Source organism: Acromyrmex echinatior, chromosome 7 (assembly GCF_024713525.1).
Source record: "Acromyrmex echinatior isolate Ae372 chromosome 7, ASM2471352v2, whole genome shotgun sequence".
Taxonomy (NCBI): Eukaryota; Metazoa; Arthropoda; class Insecta; order Hymenoptera; family Formicidae; genus Acromyrmex; species Acromyrmex echinatior.
In genome coordinates this window covers 8,651,084-8,669,757 of record NC_141858.1, presented here as the reverse complement: position 1 = coordinate 8,669,757, position 18,674 = coordinate 8,651,084, and the positions used below count along the sequence as shown (strand labels likewise).

Genomic DNA, 18,674 nt, shown 5'->3' with positions numbered 1-18,674 from the left:
TGTGCCCGAGATGCCACAATTAAAACGCGAAATGTACGGCGATATCCGTTTGTCAAAATCATGTAAAATATGAAAAATATAATTGAATAAATCGTTGAATATTTTTCGTCGTTTGAATACGCGATAGTTGAGTGTAATCTAAAAACATCGGCGAAAAGCTCGGTAGGGGAAGGGGCTCACTGGCGACGAAAAGCGGTGGGACGCGGAGCGAAGGCGTAGGGGGGCAAGGTGCGGTGGTCGATCGTCATTTCGGCATTCGCTAGGCGATCTCGGTGGGAGACGGACGTGTTTTCGAGTCGCTCCGCGTGTCGCATTAATTAACAGCAATATCTACGAACGCGAATTACATAAGGTTGCCTAAAACTAAGGAGTATATTAAGGATTGAAAAGGATTATAGGTTGTATGCACTTTTTCCCTTTATTTCCAAGATTCATTACTCACATACGCAGTTCATGAATATTTTAAATATTTCACAATAAAAATGAGATTCTTATTGTTAGATGCATGCTATTATTCTAAAATTGAGATATAATATTGGGATGTTAAAATTATTTCACGTGAGCAATTATGTAAGGAAGACCACGCTAATAAGAATCTCTTTTTACTTCTTGCCTTTTGTCAGCATTACGTTGTAATTGATACGAAAAATTGTCGAAAATAATCGTCAAATATGTTCCTCGGTATATCGCAATATAATTATGATATCGCAATATAATTATGATTTTATTCGCGCCGTTAAAACTAGAAATAATCGTTTTATTAATCGAAGAACATTAAAAATGGGAAGAATATATTATTTTACTTATTCGTAATATTCGTTTTATTTCGGCAGTTAGACGGTTGGCGCGACCTTGTGTTGAGGATGGTACGGGGTGGCACGGAGCGGCGCGTCATGTTTACGTTTACGCGTAGTTACTGCGCGGTCCCTTACTGAGATTCTTAGAAATAGGTAATCGTGTCGCGTGCGGTTATTTCACATTATTTTTTTAAAATCTTATCGCGAAGAATGCTAAATATAATACGAAACGTTGTACCTTATGAATAATCATTCTAGTAATCGTATTACGTGAACATTCATAAAATACAACATTTCTTATTATATATCTAGCATTTTTTGCGATTATTATATGTTTCAAAAAGAAATGTGAAGAAGAGCGGCACGCGACACGGCCGCATTTGTCTGTATGAACGGTATCGCACGAGTTATAAAAAAAGCAACGTTAATGATAATTGAATAATACTCTCATGCAAATAACGCAATTCCTGCTTTCAGAATTAATATAATTTAATAATTTAATTATTTTTTTGTTTTTGTGCACCTTCCGTTATACGAACCATTTAAAAATTAAACGCAATTCTTTGAAACTATTATTGTCGATATAATAAAAGAAACATTTCTCTTTTTTATCAAACAGCCCATTTCATTGACTTTAATCATATCTTACAGACATCATCTATAAATAAAAGATTCAATCCTTTTAGCTCTAAATTTATTTCGCAACGATAACGAATTGCAGACGTGTGTTTGATATTCGTTTGTAAAAGTTAACCGGTTGCATAGTAATATAGATAATAGCTATTACATTTTTCAGATTATCTTCCCTCTCACGGGTACACCTTGACGTGGTGGGAGGGCTCAGTACTCAGAGGATATTTATATGAAAAGAACGGTTTTTCTCAAATCTAAAAATTTTCGGATCTGAATGATATATCTAAATAAATTTTTAGATATTGAATAAAATCGTTCTCTTCGTATAAAAATCCAACGGGGAAGCTAACGTACCCTCGTCGCCGCTTTATTTGAAAATGAACGAACCGCAGCCGGTTCGTCGCGTCGCGCGTTTGTTCGGGAGTGTCGTTCAAGTAATCGGACTCAAGTTATAGTCCGCGCGCGATTATAGTCCATTATTCGCGAGTGTTTTTCGCGAGTGTCCAGTGCGAGAGGATGTGTCAATCCCAACTTTAGGAGGAGGTCTGGGAGAGGCATCGGGCACCGGCGGAGCAACCTTGCGGTAAATATCTTTTTTGCTATTGTAAAATCAATATCTTTTTTTTATTCGCAATGATCAGAATCTTTATTTTACAATGATTTAAAAGTAATAATTAGAAAAAAAAGAATTATCTTAAAATTATTTTGAAATTTTATAAATATCTATGTATTTTTAAGATTTTTTTTAGAAAATGCCCGGGAAAAAATGTTTCATATATAAAAAATGTTTATATATAATATATAATTATATATGTAATGTCTATTAATATATATAATATATTTTTTCGAGTATATAATTATTTTTATAAATATGTAAGTGAATGGTAAATTAAAAAATTCGATGCTTGTAAAAATATTTTAAAAATTATGTGATTATTTTCAAGAGAATTACGTTTACTAAATATTTTTTTAAATATTACTTGATTTTTTGCTTTGTTTTAATTTAGATTTTATATTCTTTTTTTACAGAATCATCGTAGCGACGATGCAGATGAAACTCCGCTGTTGCGCATCAAATTGGTGAGTGATGAATTGATGTTTTTGTTGAGGTAACGGATGCGTGATGATTTTATTAATATATCTACAGATGCATATATGCATCAATTTAATAAAAATATACCTGTATATTTTTTGTAAATGTATATGTAGCATTCCATGCATCCGTTACCTTAAAGTGGATAAATTAGAACAGATTAGGATAAATTTAATCCTGGATGCTTCTTCTTATTTTATTGTACATGCACTGTAAAATTTATAATATCATATTACACTCAGTTTAAGTTATTTTTAATAATCTTTCGCCATTGTTCTTATTCAATCTCTCATTAATTTAACTAAAATAATAAAGTAGAACTTATTATTTCATTCAAGAAAATTACAATGTTAAAGGCTCAAATTTTGTTTCTAAATTCATATGTTAACACAAATATATTTTATATATGTGTGTATATATATATATATATTAGGTGTTGGAAAGAATGTTATTTATTTCACATGAGCATTAAAAAATACATTAATGAAAGTACTTCCCATCACTTGTAAAACGCTACGAATTAATTCCAACACCTAATATATATATATAAATATAAAATAATAATATAAGTAATTTAATCTCAGTTGTATGTAATTCAATTCAATTGATACAAAATAATTCAATCTTAAAAATATCATAAAAGTTGATTCTATGTAATCGGTTTTTTAAATATGTTTTACATTAAAATATATACAGTTTGATAATTGTACTGATAACGCTCGTGGGCAGGTAGAGTGGACTAAACTGAATCGAAAAGTCCTCTACCATTTTATAATTTTCGCAATAGTAACAAGATATTAATTATTAAATAGTGGCGAATATTGATCTTCAATTTCGGCAAAAATTGTTAATTTTCTACTTATAAAGTTCTAAAATTTTTTTTCAGAATTTTTTAATATCGTATTTCCTCACATGTTGGTAAAAATACTTGCCAATGAAAAAAAAATTTTGAAAAAAATCTTAGAGCTCTATGAGAAGAAAACAAACAATTTTTGCTGTTTTTCTGTAAAATTGTTAGTGCGATCAATAGATCATCGCAATAGTAACAAGATATTAATTATTAAATAGTGCCGAAATTGAAGATCTATGTTCGCCTATTTAATAATTAATATCTTGTGAGTAAAAATTTATTGAAAACCAATATTGAGCGATTATTAATATCTTGTTAATTATTGTAAAAATTGCAAAATGATACAAGACTTTTCGACTCAGTTTAGTTTGCTGTGCCTACGAGCGTTGTCAACAGAATTATCAAACACCTTGTCTATTACGTCTTAATGGTCACTTGGAAGTAAAAACAAAAATTAATAAAGTATTTTTTAAATAAATGAAATACATTAAATTAAAAAATATAAAGAATATATGTATATAAAAAGTAATTAGAGAATGAAATTAGAGAAATGAAATTGTTTTTTTGTCTATAGATATTATAATATAAATAAGTATAGTTTTATTATTCTTTCTATCTATCCTATTTTCAAATATTCATTCAGGATTAAATTTTATTTAAGTTGGTGCAGAAAAAAATTATATACATACACATATATGTATATAACATACTGTTTTCAAAGATATTCTTTGTATTGCTTCACATTTATTATTTGTATACTTGTTACTAGTGAAATAACAGATATTTTAATGTAGCGCATTTGTTGTATAATTTATTAACTTCGCTTTTATTATAAAAAATATTTTATGATTATTAATTGTTACTATAATTTACCTAAATTGCACTTACTTTAGCCTAAACTTTTATAACTTATCCATATGTAGTAACTGGATTTTATACCAGTCAAAATAGTAACATGATGTAAGATCCAGTATAGGTTCATTGTGTCAAGAAATAAAAGAATTTTATCTTATAATTATTTTAAAAAATCGCGTTCGGAATTTTGCATCTTTTGAAATACTTAATTTTGAAATAATAAATTATGCAGAATTAATTTAAAACATAAACGATATACGATATTTATCAATGTAAGGGAAAATTATCTCCCTTTTGGATCTTACATCATTTATCTGAATTTCTTATCTCTCTGCATGTTTTGAGATGAGATTCAGCAACGAATCGTTCGAATCGTTAAGAATACGTACATGGGCCTTAAATTTTATGGGATAGTAATCGATTTAGTAATTTCCGATTTATATTTAATTTGAAGTTTTGTTGTTTATATTGTGTAAAATTTATATTAAGAAATTTGATCTAATTTTTCACAATATTTGAGATTTATAAAATCAAAATGTTGAAAATATCCCTCATAGAGATTTTTTTAAATTTATTTTTAGATTTATTTTTAGTCAAATATTTATATTTTTAGTTTAGACACGAATAAAGAATAAATTTATTCACACACATGTATTAATAAAATTATTATTATTGATAATTAATATTTAATCAATTTGATTAATATGGTGGCCCCTTCGCGACGCGTTCGTGTTAAAGGCGTAAAATTTAGTCGCTTTTAGTCGGCAGCAAAAAGGAATATTTCTCCTTGCTGTCGATCTCTGGCATATTAAGCCAGAATATTGGCCAGAAAAAAGACGAAGATCTGAACGAAGTGGGTGTGTAACACCAATCTAATTTTTTGAAAGACATATATATATAAAAATAAATTCTGAATATTCGGGAGGGCAACTTACTCGCAAATTGCGAGTTCTTATATTGTTGATTTAAAATACAATAACTAACAAATAACAGGGCTAATGAGAGCTAGTGCAGATAATGAAGCGCAAGTTTTGTAGGTTTTTTAATCTACAAATTCTAGTTGCACTTCATTATCCGCAATGGCTCTCATTAGCTTTGTTATTTATTAATTTTTTGTACTTTAAAAATTAAAAGTCTATTTTAATTATTATCATTTATTGCTCATTTATTTAATACGATCGCAATTAGGTAATCTCTCTGAATTTATCAGTACACGATAGGACATGGTTAGATATTAGCAAAGAAAGCAGTTTTGCAATTATTGTAAAATTTGATTTAATATCATTAATTCATTTAAATTCATTAAAACTTAAAGCAAGAACCAATCGTATTGAAGAATTTTACAACATTTGCAAAGCTGCTCTCTGCTGAACACAATCATTAACGTATTATATTCGCGGTGTTACACGTTAATGAAGTAATGTAGGAAGTAGAAATATATGAACAGAGATAGGATACGCGAATAGGCACGAATAAATGAAAATACGGATAGGTAGGACAAGTATATGGATAGGTAGGGACTGTATAGGTAAAGACAATGAATGTAGATAAATTGAAAAATTAAATTATTATAAATAAAATGACACTTAAATAGATTTCGCGAGCGGATAATTAAATTTTATTTTAAAAAATAAATATAATTAAACTAAAAAAATATTATATAATAAATCTAACTAATAAATTATATAATATGTAGATAAGGATACATAGACATCATGTGTACGTACTTGATAATTTAAAAATTAAATAAAATTTTTAATTAATCTTAAATTTTATTTAATTGTCAACAATCCAATTATCAAATATGATTATATATTATATATAATTTTAATTTTATGATTATATATTATATATAATTTTAAATTTCATTGAATTTTCAACTCCCCTGAAATTAAACTTAATATCTTATAAAATTCTATACTTATACGAAGTATGTATACGCATTAATATTGTAATTAATTTTATCATAAATAAATGTATGTATAATAATATTACATACGTAATATAAAATTTATGTGAACTATGTCCAGGTAAATGTCATCATGTTTATTTTTGTAATTTCCGCAATAATTACTAATTTAAATTATACATTTATTGGAATGTTTATATATTCATATTAAATACATCTATTCCATACAGATAACATTTATCTTGTCGTAGTAAATCAAATTTATTGTTGCTTTATTGATGTAAGTTACACGAAATCGACGAACCATATGATAACAAAAATTGTTTATTAATTTGATAGATGTTTAATTAAAATTTTTTTTAATTTGGATTTTATTGTAAATATGAAAAAGTCATTAATAATTTTAAGTGACTTTAATTAAAATACTTTTAATTAAAAATTTGATGTTTAAAATAATCGTCAATTTTTCGTCTATTTAATTTATTAAATAAGTCAGTAAAGATTCGAGCTTTGACTGAAGTAATATAGGTTAAATATTAACTTCTTGTTTGTTTTTTACATTTATATTTTTAACATTAAAAAATTACAAATGTTAATGATTAATTTATTATGTACGAAAATCTCATCGCTGTCCCTCGCATCAAGTGGATGCTATGTTGATGCAGTGAATGCGTGATATGTACCGATAGAAAGTCGAAATTATTTTTACAATATCATACGAAGACTTATTCCTCGTCGCTTTCTGTAAAGTCCATTCGCAAAGTCTAGTTTGGTATCTTGTTGGAAGTTCTTGTACAGAATCGAAATTAATCCCAAGTTTTCTCGTCTTGCACTGGAAGTAATAATTTTGTCAATGAGTCAGACAATTATATGCTATATATTTTAAAATCAAGTTACGAAATTAATTTAGTAGTATACTTTAACATACAATTTTCGTCGCTTTTTTTGTTTTATTAAATGTTCTCCCACTAGTAATAATAATGTTAGTAATAGTACCATATCTTAATAACAATACGAATTTAATATTATATAATTAATGTATGGATATACATATAATGATTATTTTTTTAAATCCAAATTGTTAAGTAAATAAATTTAAGCTTTATGCAAATAATTTGCTTATTTTTCGATGATTGCTCTAACAAAAAAATATGATTACGAATGTATATAGTTAATTTTTTAAATGTTATTTTGAAATTATTTTTAGGTATTGGAGACATCCCACCGTTCCAGAATATTGTTAATTATTAATTTATATGTATATTATAAACTTTTCTATGATAAAATACATGCAGATATATTACGAGATTATATTTAACAAGTTTTGATTTTTGTCGATTTAGATAATTTTTTTATCAAAATACCTTATGTTCTTTTATTAATGATATCGTGATTACATGAATTTAATTAAAAATGTGTGGATACAACAAATTCGAGATAAGTCGAATGGATACCTTTATATTAGCGAGGTATTAATAATTAAAATTTTGGGAAAATGCAGAAAAAAAAAGATTGTTAAATTTTATATATTATATAATAACAAATTTTTCAGAAAGCATACTTAGTTCTTTAAAATCTCGTTATTATCAAGTTCGATTTATCTCAAACAGTTGGTACCCGAGATACTTTTGTATTCATACATATAAAAAATTACAATAATGCATGTATTTTATTACTATTAAATATATTCCTTCGTAATCACCATTCCATAAGGAAATCATTTTATCTTTTTATTTTTAATAAGAGATGATTTATAGTAATGTGTGGTAGAACATATAATTTCCTCGCAAATTTTGATATTATATTAAAAATGCAATAAAAATGTAATTAAGATGCTACCAAAATTATTTCTATCATAAGTGGTCTGAAAGATTTGGAATTCACATCCTTCTGTAATAAGACCGCTGGTGTTTGACGGATTGCTTAACTTTTTTTTGCGAATGGATCTTATGAATTTGACGTGGAATCAGAATACATCAAGTTCGCTTTTCTACGAAGATTTTTTTCTTCTTTGTATCGGATACTAACCTTATCACAACGTGGAGGGACTTTGATGTGATCAAATTATCGGGATAATTATCTTAAATGCGATGAAAGTCTTGTCGTAAATATATTAATGACTTTTTATCACGATATTAATAAGTTTTATAATATAATCGCAAGTTAATAATTAATGGTAAGTACGATCTAATTGTTGTTAGTATTTTCATTCCACATTAATCAATACTTCATTAAACATTGGTTTAGAAAATTTGTGTTATCGTATGTATTTTCGACATTTTCGTATAATACCTCATTACTAAATTTTGTTAATTGTGCTCCTATAATATAATTCTTACACATTTCGAACATTTTTTATTTTACATTGTATTGTAAATAATTATTGTGTTATTAAAGTATTACAATAAAAGATAATATTAAATGCAATGCAATGTAATTGTTAATTATTTTATTGTATTTCGCGAATCATAATGCAATATGATTTTAGCGAAATATAATAAAATAATTAAAGAAAAAAAGAGAGATATAAAATTAAAAAATAAATTTAAAACATATGACGGACCAATCACAAGTGATACCCGTATAGTCACTCTGATTGTAGGTTCTCTACACTAGTGCAGTAAAGTTTTAATGTATTAAACCTAACACGGCGCTAGTGTTGCACCAGTTTTCCCAGTAGAAAATGAATTGAACACACCTCTTCTACCATGATTGCCGTCATGGACATCGGACATAGTGGTCTGCTATTTTTAACCTGCCATCACCTATATACCATTAATTACTGAAGTTGTTCGTTTGCATTTGTTTTAGGACTCTTTAGGTGGAATAGCTCGAGAAATTTAGGTATTTTAATTCTTCGACTTCCATCTTTCACGCGTTAATTTTTTTATTTCTTTTTTCATCATGAATTGCATAATAATATAAATGAAACTGCGAGGTGCAAAATAAGGAATGAACAAAACGTTAGGAGCTATACTTAACGAGTCTGAAAGAAGGAAAGATCACTGAAAACTTCTACTAATTCTAACAGAATTTGCAAAGAATGCCTCGTCATACTTCGTAGATGTATTCTTTTCATAAATACCTTGATGTTCTGTTTAATATCAGAAATTTTAGATTGTTACATAATCTTTTTTAGTTTTAAGATTATTTCGCAGAAATTCGTTCAATTAGCAACAAAAAATGTTTTGGTTAATTTATCTTCTGTGTCATTAGTTATTACGTTACACTTTATGGTTTTTCTTTTTTCTATACGCCTTGAAGATATCTGTATCTCTTCTTTTTCATTTCAAGAAAAAATTATGGGTAACACTCTTACCGCAGCATCTGTATCAGCGGCTGATGTGATAGCACCACTACCTCAACAAATCACAAAACCAAATTCTCATGAGATGATAGAGAAACAGATGAAACCACCACTGGAATGTCCCATGCACAAATCTGATCAATTTAATACTATAAACTACACTAGTGAATGCCCAATAGATAAAATGGACGAAAGTGAAATAAATCCATTAAATATGGTATGTATTGCAAAATTTTGTTAGCAGTCAATGAATGAAACGTTTAACTAATTACATACTGACTCTTTTGATGAGTCAGTCATTTGCACTATATTGAATTATTAGTACATAAAAGTTTATATAAAGTATCTAATACGATAGCAACAACTAATAATATAATACTACAAGTAATATAACAATTGTAACAACAAAATTATGTATATATATATATATATATTTAGTTTAATTATGTGGCAATATTATTATCGAGTATTTGATTGTATAAAATATTTATGCTTTTATATTTAACTTTGTTGATTTATATAAGGATCATATAAGGATCTTTTAATATGCACTAATGTAATGCAAATTCGTTGAATTCGCTATTTTATTCATATGTAAATAAATATAATTACAGATGCCACCAGCAAATCAACAACCTGCTCCAGACCAACCATTTCCTTTACCAACCAGTAGACAAGTTTCGTCGATACCTAAAGCAACTGGAGAGGAAGGAGAATTTTGGGTATATCCTTCTCAACAAATGTTCTGGAATGCTATGTTGAGAAAAGGATGGCGATGGAAAAATGATGATATTTCCCAGAAAGATATGGACGACATAATAAAAATTCACAATGCCAATAACGAACAGGCATGGCAAGAGGTTCTTAAATGGGAAGCCCTTCACGCGCGAGAGTGTGGCAATCCCAAGCTGCGTAGTTTTGGAGGAAAAGCATCCAAATATTCTCCACGTGCGCGTATTCGCTATTGGATGGGGTACGTTGATCTTTATAATCTTGATTCTAAAAATTGTAACCTGCTGATCTATTCAAATATATATATTTATGTATGTGTATATATATATATATATGTATATATATATATATATATATTGTATATGTGTGTGATCATATCATTTTGGTCGATATGATTAAAAAATTATAAAAAATAGAAAATTTTCATTTCAGAAAAAAGATATATTAATAAATGAAGTCATCAAATACTAGAGAAATTTTTTAAATAAAATGTTAAAAAAAAAGTTATATTTTGAGTCAGATAGATCAAAGAAGCCAGCAAAGTTGAGTCGTTACATAGTCTTTACAATGCTACATTAAATATATCATACTTTCAGGTATGAATTACCATTTGATCGACATGATTGGATCATAGATCGTTGTGGAAAAAACGTAAGATACATTATCGACTATTACGATGGTGGAAAAGTTAACGAGAAGTATACGTTTGCGTTACTCGATGTGAGACCCGCAATGGATTCGTGGGATAATATCTGGGATCGGATGAAAGTAGCATGGTGGCGTTGGAAATACCAATCCAACGATGAATCAGTGTCTACTGCCACAGTGCATTAATTTAAAAATTAGTATTAATAAAAAAAACAGTTCGAAAAATTTTTACTAAATTGATAATTAATGCCTTATGATAGTTATGCAGCACATTATTTATTGCGTGAAACAAAAATTACGATACATATAATTTATGTACATATTAGTTATATATATATAAGTATCATAAATACAAATTTACAATACTTATGTATATTTAGTTTCCAAAGTAACATCAAATTAAAGCGAATTAAAAAGTATATATTCATACTTGATAATAAATTTTATATATAATATATTTACAAATATATTTATAAATTTATGTATAATGAAAAAAGTACATACCTTTTTTATTATATATAAATTTATTACAATTTATCTGCAGTGTTAAGTAATCACTGGAAATGATTTTATAAAGCTACAAATAATTTGAACTTACTGCCAAATATTAAGATCGAATATTCTCTACTTAGGTCTTAATACTAAGTATTCAAAGATTAAGTAAAAGAATTGTGTGCGTGTGTGTATTTTGTGTGTGTGTGTGTGTGTGTGTGTGTGTGTGTGTGTGTATATATATATATATCTTATAATATTTACAATTGATACATTTACAATTTTGCTTTTTCAAATTTTTATATGCGAATATGTTTTAATTTAAGTTTTAGTATTCGATTCGAATAATAACACGTAAACTGTGATCTGGCAGTTAGGCAAACTTAAATTGTACATAAATATTTACATTTTCATAATCATACATCCCTTTCTTTGATTATTCATGTAGAATACTTTTCGTGTAGTAGAATTTTTCATGTAGAAAAGGAAAAATATCAAACTTCTAATTTTAATCAGAATTTTGAAATATTCCCCGAATTTATTGACATTTTTCGGTATCAAAACATTTTTTAATTGTTCAGAACAGGCTTGCGCATTTCAAGGTATAGATATCCGCAACACTCATAATATCATTATCACTTTGCCAATTATTCGCGCAATATACTTTCGATAAGAATAAATATTATGAAATATGCGTTTTAAATTAACGCAAATTTCGCTTACCAATATAACGCTACTTGATCCGGAGCCAGGGTCGGAGACTTTTGACTTTTCTGGGTGTGAAGTACCTCAATATTTCAATAAATTTTTTTTATGAGAAAGTATTAAACTATTCATATCTTAACTATACATATTACTCAACTGCATGTTTTAAATTAGGAGGTAAATAATTTAATAAATATTCACATTGTACATTATATAATTTTTTATTGTCAATATACATATAGCTCCATGTAGTTTTCACAATATTTATAGTTATTAGCAGAATATGTAATAACTTCGTACATCTTATAGACTAAAATTTACATAACTTCATTAATGGATTGAGAACCGTTTATTTTAGGAAATTAATAATTATGCTGCAAAAGTTTAAATATTGTTGAACAAGTGATTATAAAGTTAGCATTAAGATAAAAAAATAAACCTGAAATACAAAAATAATACATGATGCTATTTTCTTCTAGTAAAACTTAAATAATCCAAATTAATTCATTTCAATGAGTTTCAATATGTAAAACTTTTTAAATAACAATATTCATTTTTTATCTAGAAGTTCCTCAACTATTTACATATGTAATTGGTATTCCTTAAATATAATTTAGAATATATATATGACTATATTAGACAGTACAGAACCAAAGAATTGCACTTCATTTTCTGAGTAAGAATATATGTAATATAGTAAATGTTGCTTATTAAAAATAATCTATTTTTATAAAGTGTCATTCATATATATTAAAGGCAGTTATTGGGAGCTATATTTTTCATTGACATGATGTAAATTAATTGATAAACATCTTTCCTAATAAAATATCCAACAGTAAAAAAAATATATATATTTGATATACTTATAGAAATTTGTAATCAATTATTATCTGTAAGCCAAAGTTGTTGTTTTTCTATTTTTCTGCAGTTGTATGTATATATTAATACTGATATATACATCATACTAACATGTGCATAATAATGATACGATTGAATTTACAATAATCTAAAATTTTTATAAGATATGATACTGTTTAAGCTAGACATTTTTATCATAATATGTCTAACATTAAACACAATTGTAATTTTATAACTGATGAATTCGATTCTCAATATTTTAGTATTTTAATAAAAGGCAGCTGCTACATATGAAATATCCCGACATTCACAATTTTGATAACATTTACTTTTTTGAACATTGTTTTGATTTTATTATAATATTTATTTAGAGTTTGTTAAATATACAACGATTAGATAATAATCTAATATTAGATAATAGTCTAATATTAGATATTACACTAAATTTTATATCTAAATAGAGCTTGAATTTTAAATTCTGATGGTTTAAATAGAATGTCATATATACTGTTGGCACATTAAATTATTTCAGAGAAATTAATTCTAATATTAATTATAACAATAAAAAGATAAGCAATATCGTTAAATTTAGTTTCTTTTATATGTATATATAAATGATAAGCAACAATAATAAAAGCAGCAATGTAATATAGAAGCAGTAATAATAAAATATTCCATTTATAATATACAATATCAAATAAAAGAGAGTAACATCAAATATTATTGGATAACATGAACATATACAGCATGTCTTGCTTCTACCTGAGCACTTTCGTCTAATAAATAAAAATTGTAGAGAGAAGCATTGATTAATGTGCAAGGGAAACGACTGAGATATACTGACGGTAATTAATAAAAATTGAAGCGTGCTTTATTCATATATATATAAATGTATATAACATATTTCTCTAAAAATTTAAATTCAGTATCTGTCACATATCTACGTATGTATCATAAAACTTGTTTATAATTTTGATTATGACATTCTCTTTAATTGTATGTGATATTAATTTCAAAACATATAGTTTTATCTTATTATATAATTTTTTTCTGACTTATGATCGATTTATAGTTTATACCAAATTCTTGTTAACTTCAAATCTGTAATCAAATTTATAACCTTTATATTATTACAGTATATCGCACAAGAATATCTCATTGTTAAATCTGATTATGTGGTAAATAACGATGACAATTACCAGAACCACAAAGACAAGAAGTATCACTGAGATAATGGACGGAATTAACCATTGCACCACCAGCATAGTCAAAAGTCACTTCCTTTCCGTTCTCTATATCTTTAGATGCAAACAAACATAATCGAGGCACGATTCCCTCTACTCTAATCGGGATAAGGATAGAGTTCGGGTCACAGCTATGGTTAGCATAGCGTCCAATATTACCAAAATATTTCGGATCTATACAAGTTACAATAACACGATCTCCAGCATGTTCTGATACTACAAGAACATAATTCATCATGTTACCCTGCTTATTAGCCTCAATTCTGCATCGCGCTTCTTGTAGACTTATCACTTCGCCAGCATATTCGCAAATAAATTGACCCTTTTTTATTAACTTATTCGTGAAAAGACCAAGACCTTTATTGGTAACTTCTCTGACAATTAAACAATTTAATGGACCATTCTGTACTAATCTATTTCCACAATCTGGTCTACATTTACAACGAGCATGGCATTCAAATACCGGACCGATTAATTTCTCATCGACAATTCGAGCATTAGAATAATTAGCAGAACCGCGTGTACACGAGCAATTAAAACATTCAGCTACACACGAACAGCCTACAGCGTATTCTGCTTCAAAGTCTGCTGTATCTATCCCAGGCCCTGGTATATTATTTATTATGTACATAACGTTTGCTACAATATGTTCGTACTCGTCGGCAGAAGCATTCGCTTCCATGCTTACCGTAATTATGTATCAATAAAAATATCCAAAAAAGTCCGAGAGACTCTTTGGGATAAAGGCAGCACGAGATAAAGAGGAAAAATTGTTTTTTTAATTAAGAAAAGGACTTTTCTTAAATAAACAAAACCCTATCGTGCGACACCAACCTGTAGAAGTCCCTGAACCGATGACTTAAGAGATTGGAACGTGATAGCAGCGGGTACCGCTACAACTCTGTAACCTATGTAAATTACAACACCAAGTACAGATGCCTTAACAGTCTGCTTCAAAATTTTACCCGACAACGATGGTGGTGGTATTCTGCAAAAGATTGTCTAGTAAATTAATATGTAATGGAATACATTATGCTTTAATATAATATAAAGGATTCGTAAATTTTATTTAATTTAAATTTTATCGCCAAATCATATAAATCAAGAAATATAACAAGAAAATATGACAACAAGAAAGAATACGCAAAATGTAGTTCTATAGATATTTTTAGAAATATCTTATATAACAGCAATTATATTATGCAATATTTTTTACTTACCTCATGATAGGCGGTATATCGGAAGGCTTGACTTTACCCCAATTTTCAATGATGCCGGGTGTGTGTCCTAAACCGACGATTCCTACGACACGTGCTGGTTCGTAAGAATGATTAAAAACACAATGAGGCAGACATGATAACTGTAGAGAATTAGTTAAGTAAATATCTCTCTCTTTCACAAACACTTCTCCCAACACTGGAAACTTCTCCTTCATGTTGGCAATTATTTCGTCCAACATCGATCGTTGTTTACAGAGTTCGACGTCCTCTTGAGTAATAGAATCTTTCATTACTGCCAGTTTCCATCCTAGTTTTATAGTTTGCCACCAGGACAATGATCGTATCGCACGTTGCATTGTTATGTTAATTGGTCGATCAGCCAAATGAATAATACAGTTTGGCACTTTCTTTGCCTAAGTTATATAATAATGAATTCAAATAAATTTTATAATACAGATAATAAGTGTTTTCTAGCAAGAGATACAGATGACATAGGGAAATCGTTTCATTGAATATTTTCCATTTAGGCTGCATCTCATTTAACGCTCACAACATTCGTGGAATCATTTCCTTGTCGTTTATCAAATGTTGTTTATCAAATAAAGACAAATGATATTCGTGAACGTTGCAAGCGTTAAATGGAACGCAGCTTTAGTGACACAAGCCGACACAAGCATCATTCTGTCTTTGTTACTCATGGAATGTCAAGAAAGATAGAATGACATTTGTGTCGACATATTTATTAAATAGAATGCATCTTCTAACATTGGCAAACAACAAAGATGTTATAATTCACTGTGTTACATTGTATCAATTGCGTCTCTTGCTGAAAAACGCCTAATGTTTCTGATTTGGTGTATACTGACCTCCTCAAATGCCCTTCGGAATTCCCCTCCGGGTGGCATACCAAGTTCCTTGGCGACATGAGCTGCCATTCTTAGCAATAAAATGTGTAGTAAGCCATCATACAGTCCTTCTCTCTTAATGGTATCCATAATAGTTTCTGTAAATAAATTAAGTAGTACAATATGTCAACACAGATAGCTGATGTATTATATAAATACAGAAACTCTGTCTCACTATAATCAATGTTCTTAGCATAGCCAAACAAAATTTCCTCATCAAGTTGTAGTATACCAACTCTGGCTCTGCATAATTCAACTGCAACTATGTGAGGCTGCACAGCTTGTATAATCTTTAACAAAGTAAAAAAAGAATGTTATTTTCAATATTATATATATTAAATTTTTACAATAAATTCATACTTAAAATTAAAAAGCAATATTTTATTTTCACAGAATAAAGGAAAGTACATATATAGTTACTTTTGACACATCATTTTGACTTTCAACACTGAAATGTGCCGTTCCTACTAAGTACAACTTTCCTCCATCAGGTGTGGTCAATAATGTGACAGTTTCTGGCAATCTCTCATCAATCGTAGGATCGTACTCCCTTAGTTCGCTTACCGTATTGCCTATGTTACTTCCCTTATTCTGGATATTGGAATCTGCATTAGACCCAATATTTTTTGTATTATAAATACATGGCCAATATATACCTAAATAGTTGAGGTTAAATTAATCTCGAAAATTACAGCAATGTACCTTGAGACCTTAAAATTTTCCTTCTACTTCTATATTGTTTTTGTGTTACTGACATTTTTTTTAAAGCACTGCTCTACACACAATAGCTTAAGTTATGACCAACAATGGCTGATTTTATTATTAGATTAAAAAGATTTTGTATAAGTGGGAAACCTTACAATATTAGCTGCATCAAAGTGTCCCTCATAACTAAAGATACACTTGTCAAGTGAATTTCTAACGACAGCTAATATAACAAAAGTGTCTGCAGAAATCTTAAAATTTGTTTTTTATTGCTGTATTGGATTGTACTTTCTTAAAACTTTCTTTCTCGCTTTTGTTAATCTTCAAACATATATCTATTTCACTTTCATGAGTAACACTTAAAGAGTGTTAGTGTATGCTAATTCAGCTAAAAGACAGATCTTTAATTTCTTTCACATGTTCATGGTAAATGTTTAAAGTGCATATAACTCGATAATTACCTTCATCAATAAGAATCATTTCATTGTCAGAAGATTCGGTGCTTTTCATCTTGTTATCATCATTACCACGATTGTCATCTGTGCTCACTATCGATAATGTACACGAAGACTGTGTTGCTGACTGAGAATCTGATTGTGTTATTCCGCGTCCAGATTCTTTGGCAATCAATTCTTTTGTAACATTTTGTGCATTTAGCTTCGATGTATCATGATCCCCTCTTTCATCAATTAAGTTGTAGTGCTTGTCCTTTATGGACAAATTCGTTAATAAATCGTTCTCCCTTTGATCACCACCGACATGCTTATCAGCTTTAATAGAAATGGATGCCATTTCTTTTCCTGAAAATCCATATATTTTTATAACATAATCATCTTTGTTTTTAAAAACTTTCTAAAATATATCTGTTACAATTATATGCTAATAGACCATTGGAACAAACTTGCACTCGAATAACATATAAAAAGAAAAATACTAATTTAACGTTATAGATTTTTATACTTCTAAAATAAAGAACATTCCCGAGTTCCCTTCAGAATCGAATTTTGTTACCGTTACGTACGTCTTCTTAGGCGGCAGATGTGAATTGCTGCATGCTTTTAACCTCGTGGAGAACTGACACGTTTTTACAAAAAAAAGATTCTCGCATCGCTATAACAAAAGAATTGTGTAATTTATCTTCAATCAGGTTAGTCGTCGTCGTTATTAATCTTGTAAACTTACGCGGCGGACGGGAATTTGGAGAAAAATATAACGTATGGAGAAATGAGCATCAAGACCAAATCAGACCAAATAGATCAAGTCATCTAGTAGTAGCACCTGTATAGGTATACTAGTATTCAGTGGTTGCGTTCAGTAGAAAAAGCAGTTTTGCACTGTTGTAAAATTCTTTAATATGATTGGTCTTATCCTTCCTCACTGGATCTAAATGTATAAACCAATCATATTCAAGAATTTTACAACAGTTGCAAAACTGCTTTTTCTGCTGAACTCAGCTGAGAGGTATTACAGATTAGTAGCAGTTTTGTCGGTAACTTTCACGCCATGATAAATTTGTCAAGTACGCAAAATGTGTGTACGAATATATGTAATACTCTTATATTGCTAACGCCATTTAAGAGCTCTGGCGAAAACACCACGGTGTGCAGACGATATCTACCTCTCGCTTAGATAATGTACTTGAAACTTCAATACGCATGCGCTCATTCCTAACCAATGCATGTATGGAAGTGAGAAGTCCGATTATTCTCTATCTTTCTGTC

General features: G+C 28.6%; 3 protein-coding genes across 6 annotated transcripts; 1 reads left to right on the top strand and 2 right to left on the bottom strand.

Moving 5' to 3' along the window:
• Positions 1-8,819: 8,819 nt before the first annotated feature.
• On the top strand, positions 8,820-11,243 carry Cchl (Cytochrome c heme lyase). Its single transcript, XM_011065648.2, has 4 exons — positions 8,820-8,981; positions 9,432-9,661; positions 10,059-10,417; positions 10,773-11,243. Exons 2-4 carry the CDS (start codon positions 9,440-9,442, stop codon positions 11,008-11,010), a joined length of 819 nt encoding a protein of 272 aa, XP_011063950.1. The 5' UTR covers positions 8,820-8,981; positions 9,432-9,439; the 3' UTR covers positions 11,011-11,243.
• Positions 11,244-12,223: 980 nt separating this feature from the next.
• Positions 12,224-14,805, bottom strand: LOC105151756 (histone-lysine N-methyltransferase SETMAR). Its single transcript, XM_087407721.1, has one exon. The coding sequence runs from the start codon at positions 14,803-14,805 to the stop codon at positions 14,041-14,043; it is 765 nt and encodes a 254-aa protein (XP_087263847.1). The 3' UTR covers positions 12,224-14,040.
• On the bottom strand, positions 12,224-18,306 carry LOC105151757 (traB domain-containing protein). 4 transcript variants are annotated; one of them, XM_011065646.2, is made up of 9 exons: positions 18,136-18,305; positions 17,965-18,063; positions 17,415-17,753; positions 16,669-16,853; positions 16,424-16,538; positions 16,210-16,346; positions 15,344-15,756; positions 14,958-15,111; positions 12,224-13,980 (listed from the first exon to the last, which is right to left on the bottom strand). In XM_011065646.2, exons 3-9 carry the CDS (start codon positions 17,743-17,745, stop codon positions 13,975-13,977), a joined length of 1,341 nt encoding a protein of 446 aa, XP_011063948.1. In that variant the 5' UTR covers positions 17,746-17,753; positions 17,965-18,063; positions 18,136-18,305; the 3' UTR covers positions 12,224-13,974. The 4 variants fall into 4 exon arrangements, with proteins under 4 accessions (XP_011063948.1, XP_011063945.1, XP_011063946.1 ...); XM_011065643.2 differs by lacking the exon at positions 12,224-13,980 and adding an exon at positions 14,717-14,856 and having other exon boundaries at positions 18,136-18,306; XM_011065644.2 differs by lacking the exon at positions 12,224-13,980 and adding an exon at positions 14,717-14,856 and having other exon boundaries at positions 17,975-18,063.
• Positions 18,307-18,674: the final 368 nt, after the last annotated feature.

What these genes read in the sequence shown, in the direction of transcription:
- Cchl (XM_011065648.2), top strand. Translation starts at nt 9,440, where the DNA reads ATGGGTAACACTCTTACCGCAGCATCTGTATCAGCGGCTGATGTGATA. An exon ending in AAATAAATCCATTAAATATG is followed by an intron (nt 9,662 to 10,058) that starts GTATGTATTGCA and finishes ATATAATTACAG; the next exon opens with ATGCCACCAGCAAATCAACA. An exon ending in CGTATTCGCTATTGGATGGG is followed by an intron (nt 10,418 to 10,772) that starts GTACGTTGATCT and finishes TCATACTTTCAG; the next exon opens with GTATGAATTACCATTTGATC.
- LOC105151756 (XM_087407721.1), bottom strand. Translation starts at nt 14,805, where the DNA reads ATGGAAGCGAATGCTTCTGCCGACGAGTACGAACATATTGTAGCAAAC.
- LOC105151757 (XM_011065643.2), bottom strand. Translation starts at nt 17,745, where the DNA reads ATGGCATCCATTTCTATTAAAGCTGATAAGCATGTCGGTGGTGATCAA. An exon ending in AATGATTCTTATTGATGAAG is followed by an intron (nt 16,854 to 17,414) that starts GTAATTATCGAG and finishes GGTCTAATGCAG; the next exon opens with ATTCCAATATCCAGAATAAG. An exon ending in CGGTTCAGGGACTTCTACAG is followed by an intron (nt 14,857 to 14,957) that starts GTTGGTGTCGCA and finishes TTTATCCCAAAG; the next exon opens with AGTCTCTCGGACTTTTTTGG.